At 56.6% G+C, this 7,484-nt stretch overlaps 1 protein-coding gene across 1 annotated transcript in view; it reads left to right on the top strand.

Moving 5' to 3' along the window:
* The first annotated feature begins 625 nt into the window (after positions 1-625).
* LOC104625203 (indoleamine 2,3-dioxygenase 2-like) overlaps positions 626-7,484 on the top strand; it is a 6,935-nt gene continuing 76 nt past the window's right edge. Inside the window, 10 exon segments of the mRNA XM_010292769.1 lie at positions 626-709; positions 1,493-1,615; positions 2,177-2,296; positions 2,511-2,629; positions 3,049-3,063; positions 3,530-3,629; positions 3,797-3,914; positions 4,398-4,449; positions 6,309-6,457; positions 7,179-7,484. The exon segment at positions 7,179-7,484 is cut by the window's right edge and continues 8 nt beyond it. Of these exon segments, the coding sequence (XP_010291071.1) occupies positions 626-709; positions 1,493-1,615; positions 2,177-2,296; positions 2,511-2,629; positions 3,049-3,063; positions 3,530-3,629; positions 3,797-3,914; positions 4,398-4,449; positions 6,309-6,457; positions 7,179-7,484 (1,186 nt within the window).

Below are 7,484 nucleotides of genomic sequence, written 5' to 3'. Positions count from 1 at the left end.
CCCGATCCTCTGGGAGGAGACGGCTGTGCCACCATGTCTGCATGCTACAGGAGTCAGAGAACAGGAAAATAGAGGGGTTGGTGAGCGGCTTTCTGGTTGGGTTTCAATTTAATGCTACTCTATAGCAGTTTATAAAAAGCAAGGAGGGCACGTGCTATTTTGGCTTAGACAGTTTCATAGGACAAACCTCTCGCTTTAAGAATGATTAAACTGGCTGCAGCAAGCGGCGCGGGGAGAAGCGAAGGAGCTTTGCAATTCACACATTGGCCTTGGCTTCACAGGATTTCAGGGAGTACAAGGAGAGCAGTCAGACTGCAGACCTCCTGTGCTGGAAGCGGTGCCATTTATCACTGGGCTCGCTTCGCAGCGGGAGCGCTCAGGGACAGGCAGATACTTGTTTATCATCCCGCAGGCTGGTATTACAAGAGGGGGAACCGGACACAAACCATTACCCGCCATGTGCAAGGCTGGGGGGATGCTGGGAGCCCGGGCTGGCGGTGTCGGCTCCCCTCCCATCCCCGCAGGCGCGAGCACAGCCCTGCCAGAGCCCCGGGAAAACCTTTGCAAACATGACGGAGCGGGACGGCGAAGGACGCCCGGTCCCCCCAGCCAGGCGCTGACCGGCATGGCCCTCCCCGGGGCTGCCCAGCCCCAGCAGCGAGTCGCAGCAAAGAATTTATCCACTGAAATGTTGAAACTTTTCATCAAAGTAAGCAGTGCTTTCCTCTGCATTACAGCCAGAGTGGGGACCAAAGCAGGAGAGTTTGGGTGTTGCCTCTCAGCCGGCCTCAACTCCGAAGAGTTTACCCAGGGCTGGGCTTACCTCCGAGCCCTCTGTTCCCTCCTGCTGCTGTCCCAGCACCCCGTGTCCCAGCACCCCGTGTCCCAGCACCCCGTGTCCCAGCACGGGGTTACCCTCTCCCCACCCTGGGACAGACAGGCTCTGTCCACCTTTGCAGCAGCTCTGAGGGTCACGCCGGTCCCCAGAGCTGCATCGGTGCAGGACCACTTTGGCCGTCCCACTGCACCCAAGCCGTGGGTGCGCGGTACACGCGCTCCCCTCTGCTCCCCCAAAGCCCGGTGTCCCGGGGCCGGGGCAGCCAGCCCGGCTCCCTCCGCCGGCCCATTCTCTAAGGCCCGTGACTTATTCCCAGGCTTGGCACTGTGTGTGCTGCGACCTGTCCCCATCAGCTGCCACCTGCCCACGCCGGGATGCTCTGGGTCCCGTTTCTCCCAACCTTTTGCGAAGGATGACGGTGGCAGCATGTCCCCCTGGCCCAGCACAGCCCTGAAGCTCTTTGGGGAGGGGGCTGCACTCTCTCCCGAGCCTGTCCCTGCTTCTTGCAGGGGTCCACATGCAGCTCTGATGAACCCAGATTTAACCCCTGGACACATTTCTTCCTGCCTCAGTCCCGAGCCGCTCAGGAACTGAGGGAAGAGGAGAGATGCAGCCTTGTGACACCGTGTGCTGCCAGTCTCTGTGCATTTACAGCCCTCCCTCTCGCCTCTCTCTACCAAGACAGAGCTGCCAGCATCCTACGGTCCCTGGATGGAGATTGCCCACGACCTGCCTCAGCTGATCACGAGCCACCGGCTCCGCTCGCAAGTTCACCAGGTACCTGTGTTATCTTTCCTGGCTCTGGAGCTCTCTCAGACCTTGGTCTGACACAGCAGTGTCTGCAGAATGTGTGGAAAAGCAAAGCAACAGCAAAGCTGTGTCCTCAGCAAGGACTCACGCAGACAGGACTAATACCAGGCAAAAGCAAAGCATAAACGTTGGCACAGAAATAACTCCTACGGCACATCCGAGGGTGCACTGGCGAGCCGAGGCTGCGAGGGCTGGAGCGCTGCGAGCAGCGTGCGGTGGCAGGGGAAACCCTCTAGATGTCACGGCAGCTGCGAGCCCCCCAGCCCAGCCGGACCCCCTCTTACATGCAGCCCAGCACAAGGCAGAGGGATGGCTTTCCGAGTAAAATCCTACAGTTTACTGTCCACGCTCACAAGCCACCAACAGCAAATTGGCAGCAAATCCTGCAGGGCTGGGAGGGAATGGAGGCTTGTGGGGAGAGGGCAAGGGCACAGAGAGTCTCTCCCCAGTTAGCAGGGCAGCCCCCCACTGTGGGGGGCCCTTGGCATCGCCTGCTGTGCCCCTTGCTTCCAAGGGTCTCCCTGGCAGATGCCGCAGCTGAGCGCCCGGCACCTCCGAGGGCGCGAGGAGCTGCACTTGGCGCATCTGGTGCTCAGCTTCATCACGATGGGCTACCTCTGGCAGGAGGGCGAGGAGGGCACCGTGAAGGTAAAAGCAACGTGGAGCAGGTTCACTTACTCCAGGGGATCTGGGGGCCGATGCTGCTCCCCTGGGACTCATCCCATGGGAGCAAAGCCTCTTTCTTGTGGCTGCAGCAGGAGCATGACCCCTTCCTGCCTGGTTGAGTGCCTGTGGACGGGCACCTTTCATCAGCCTGTCTGAATCCTCATCTGCTTTGTGCTTTGTGCTTTGTGCCCTTCAGGTCCTGCCCCGAAATCTTGCTGTCCCCTTCTGGGAGGTCTCACAGGCTCTCGGCCTCCCCCCCATCCTCAGCCATGCAGACTTTGTGTTGGCCAACTGGAGGAGGAAGAACCCCAATGGGTAAATGGGCAAACGTGGGCAGACCGAGTGTGGCTCTTCACGTGGTCAGGGCAACAGCGATGAGCCCCAGCACGTCCCATCCAGTACAACAGGGAGAAACAATTCCCAAACCACTCCTGTTCTGCCAAAACCCATTGAAAACCAGCCGTCACTGGGGGCCTGTGTCACGGAGAAGGTCTGGGGAAGGGTCTGGGCAGGGGGGAGCGGTGCCCTCTGGGGCTGCCAGCACTGCAGCTGTGGGTGCAGACACGGGCGCCCAGTGGGGAACCGGGGGCCTGTGGGAGCATCCCCCCCGAGGGACGGTGCTTCCCACAGGCTGTTTGTCTCCCACAGAGCACAGTCCATTGCTGAAACAATTTATAACGTCTCTCTCTCTCCTTTTCTTGTGCATTTGTTGTCAATAACCAAAATGCCTTCAGGCCTTTGGAAATTGAGTAAGTATTTAAGATGCTTATTTATTTTCTAACAGTGTTAGTTTTGTTTGAATTGGCTTAGTACTCCAACACTGCAGGGCTCTGCTTAGGTTGAACCTGCCTCTTGATATATGAGCACAACAAAACCAGCTCCGTCTTTGGCACGCAAATGCCACTGCAACAACAGCCACTGCAACAACAGCCAAGTGCCGTGACCGCAGCTGAACCGTGGGCTGCTCTAGTCCGCATGGATCATGCTGTCATGGGCCAGACTTTTAGCCCAGCAATGCGTGGGGAGGGTCACGGACCCCTCAAAACCAGAGCAGTCCCTCTTCCCTTTTGCTCTGTGCCAGCTCGTCTCTGCCTGGGGTGCAGATAAGAGGCTCTGCAGCTCTGGGGGTTTTGCTCCAGGGGCTCAAAGGGTCCTGGGGTGTGCAGGGGAACCCTGAGCAAGCACCCTCCTGATCTCCGCCGGTCGCCCCTGCAGGAACCTGGACACCATCATCTCGCTGCCCGGGGGAGAGAGCCTACGAGGCTTTATCCTCGTCACCCTCCTGGTTGAGAAGGCAGCTGTGCCTGGGATTAAGGTAGGGTACCGCCGTGCCCCACAGCTCTTTGCCCACCCGGAAAGCACCCGCAGGTGCGCACCCACGAGGTGTACCTGTCCCCTGCACGCTTGCTTGCGTGTCCAGACGTCTGCACACAGACATCCCAGCCTCCTGAACACTCTCCCTGCTCTCCTCTCCTCTCGCAGGCAATCGTTCAGGCCGTTCGTGCCATCCTGCAGCTCAACGAGGAGACCCTGCACAAAGCCCTGCAGGAGCTGGCAGAGGCCATCGGGGACATGAGCAAGGCTTTGACACGGATGCACGGTAACAGCAGCCTTCAGCTGGAGGGCAGCTCGTGTCCTCGCGTTGCTGTGCACGCTTTAGCTCATCGGATGCATTCTCGTAACTGTGCTCGCACTTGGCCCATAAAGCCTCTCCAGAGGGATGGAGCAGGAGGAGGCAGGAACAGTTCAGGGGAAGCTCGGTGCTCCCAGGGTGATAAATGGGATTTGAGCACCCAAACGGGCCCTGGGTAAAAGCGGGGGTTGTTTTTGGGCTGAGCGGCTCTGAGCACTGATGCTGTGCTGTGTGCTGTACACAGCAGTGCCCCACGGAGCCCGGCTGAGGGAAGCCCACCGTGGGGAGGGGGCACCGGCCCCACGCAACGCGCCGGCCCCTCCCGCCTGGTCCTTTTCTCAGCATTCAGGTCGCTTCAGCTGCAGTGGCGGGGAGCACTGCCGTGTGGGAAATGCTGATGTAGAGGGAAATAACTGCCTCAGTAACATCTACAATCTGACTTCCTCCTAGACTACGTGGATCCAGCAGTATTTTACGCTGTGATCCGGATCTTTCTCTCTGGGTAAGTGCAGCACGTTTCCCTCCAAAACCACCGTGGTGGCAGCTCCCGGGTCGGGAGGAGCAGGGGATGCTCTGGGAAGGGGCAGCCCAGGCCGTGACACGGGGTCCCCCGGGACAGGGAAGGAGCCAGCGCTGTGTCCGGCACCGGTGACCCCAAGGGCGATGTGGTCCTGCTGCCCTCGAGGGAGGGAGTTTCCAGGCACTGGATCCGCCCAGGCGGAGCCAGAGCCGCTGGGCAAGGACCGTGGCAGAGGGCTAGGGTCTGCCTCCCCCCCCAGCCCTCTCCATCCTGCTCTTCAGCTTAGCCCAGGCACGATCTCTGCACCACAACAGCCATAACTGTGTTTTTTTTATTCCTGCTCTTGGCCCTAACAGTTTTGACAGGAGAAGACTAATTTCTCTTTATTTCACACACTGTACACACAAAGCTACAAAGCCAAGTGATGTCTTTTGCATGTTAAGGAAACATCTATAACAAGCCTCTTGCTGTTGCTCCATTACAATTCCATTAATTAAAAAAAACACACACACACCCCCCCCCACTGAAAAAAGTCCTTTGGGCAAGGCAGAAATACGGCCACGAGAGCCCAGCAATGCAGGTTGGCTACCCCTCATCTTCTCTGCGGGGCTGCGAGCATCCCCAACTGCTCCGCTCCCGGGCGTCTCAGGGGGTTTCTATTTTTATTTCTCTTCAGTATATCTCAGCATTCCTAAGTCAAAAGGCTCCATGCATCCTGATTAGATTTCTCTCATTTTTTATCCAAGCTGACCTTGTCTTGATGGTCATCATCCTGGAAAAACATGCCTTTTAAATTCCCTTCTGCTTATAAGAACTTCCCCCTAGTAAAGGTTGCTATAAATACATCCCTGGGAGAGCTAAAAATATTATGGTATTTGATAATGAATCTATTTTCTCTGCAGTTTGTGCAAAATCTGCTCCAACAGTCAAATAGCCTTAGCAGCCAGCACCAAAAGCTTCATGAAATGGTGCATTCTTCAGAAGGTCAAGAGATATTTTTGTGCTAGGCACATTATCTCTCTGAAATTATAACTCCTCTTTCCATTTGTGAGCAAGCATTTATCCATTTTTGCACAACAGGCGCATTAAGCCTGATGACAGGGGCTGTGAGTTAATGGTGTGGGGGGGAGGCACCGATGCTGCCCGGTTCCCGGGCTTGCCGAGGACGAGCAGCTTTATGAGGGAGGAAATCACATTACAGGCTTGTTCTCTGCTGAAATAAATAAAGGCAGGCTGTCCTGCACTGTCTTTAAGGACGTCATCTCAGGAGTTAAAAGAACAGTGAAAAACCCAAAGTACAAACTTCAAGGGCTTGGAAGAACGTTTGGGCAACTATGTGCCACTGAGGCAACTCGGCTTTTCCTAATGGTCACTGGGATTTCAAGGAATTAATGTTAAGTGCCACTATTGCCCAGACAAGTGCCCCCTCCCCTCTTGCACACCCAAAGCAGCTCTGCACGTGCAAACTACCACGCGGCGCCTGCCTGAGCCAGGCCCCGGGTCAGAGACGGAGGTGCAGCAGCCCGTCCCGGGACCACGCCATGGGGTGCTCACCAGTGCGCGGCAACCCCATGGAATGATCCCTAGGTCCTAGGCAATGCATAATTAAGGATTTCTTCCTACACCCATGACCTTGTCATGCATCTCGACACAGTCTTTGATTTCCAAGTTTATCTCGCATTTGAGGACAGCTGTCAAGGCTGAGCGAGGAGAGAAGATCCATGGACTGGGTCAAGAAGGTTTCGCTCAATCTTGCCAGCCCAAGGTCCCTTCTCGCAGCCCCCCGGTTATCAGCTGCCCCATGGCTGCTCCCTGCCTGACTGCCGTGTCTTCCCACCCAGCTGGAAAGATAACCCCGCCATGCCGGATGGGCTGATATATGAAGGTGTATCTGACGAGCCCATGGCGTACTCGGGAGGGAGCGCGGCACAGAGCACCGTCCTTCACGCTTTTGATGAACTCCTGGGTGTTCGCCATAGCGAGGAGAGCAGTAAGTCACACACTTTTCCTTTTTCCTAAGCAAATAAGGGACGGGGTAAGAACCGAGGCAGAACACTTCCCACAGCTGTGCCCAGCTCTGCCAGTCGACAGGACACGCGTCCATCTCGCCCTCGCAAAACCCTCGCACAGCTTGGCTGGGATGGGGCTCTGCCCAGCTCGTTAGGGAGGAAGTCTATAAACGAGGCTCTGGCAAGCACTTCCTCACCGCTATAAATTCCCAGATGGACAGACTTTGCTTTTTGCGTGTCAACTTTTTACTGAGGTTATATATGGGTACAGAGATGAGAGAGCAGAGCGCGCCAGCATCCTGCCAGTAATTTAGCTCATCCATTCACATAGCTTCACATTAGTCCAGCCCACAACAGAATATATTTATCAGAAATTAGCAAAACCAGCCTAATAGCAAAAAAATACCCCAAACAACCTGAAACCAAAAGGCTGAGAGCAATGGCTAAAACCTGCCTTTTAGGGTTAAGACTGACCCTAACAGACCATTGACCTAATATGGGTGTTCTTTATCAATTAATTACAGACACTGAGACAGAACAGAGGAGGCCAGGATGCTGCGCAGGCTGTTGGGTACCACCCAGGGCAGTGGTCCCTGCAGACCATGCCAGCACCAGTGCCTGTCTGGCCGCTCTCTGAGCGCGTCAGGGTGCTTTGAAGCCATGTGCCCACAACTCATTTCTTCCTTTGCTGGTGTCTTGCAGCCGCCTTCCTGCACAGGATGAGGGACTACATGCCCCCGCCCCACCGAGCCTTTGTGGAGGAGATCCACCGTGCCCCCTCCCTGAAGCAGCATGTGCTCTCCTCTGGAGACGCACAGCTCTGCGCGGCTTTCAACCAGTGCGTCTCCGCGCTGGCAGACTTCAGGTCCTACCACATCACCATCGTCACCAAGTACATCACTCTTGCGGCGGCCAAAGCCAAGGCTGGGCAGGCGAAGGCGGGTGACAGGGCTGGCCCCTCTGCAGGGAAGCCCCCGTCTGCACTGGAGGCCAAAGGGACCGGTGGGT

This window comes from Phaethon lepturus, unplaced genomic scaffold, assembly GCF_000687285.1.
Source record: "Phaethon lepturus isolate BGI_N335 unplaced genomic scaffold, ASM68728v1 scaffold34468, whole genome shotgun sequence".
NCBI classification, from domain to species: Eukaryota; Metazoa; Chordata; class Aves; order Phaethontiformes; family Phaethontidae; genus Phaethon; species Phaethon lepturus.
The sequence above is the reverse complement of the archived record's forward strand: the minus strand, read 5'-3'. Positions and strand labels throughout refer to the sequence as shown.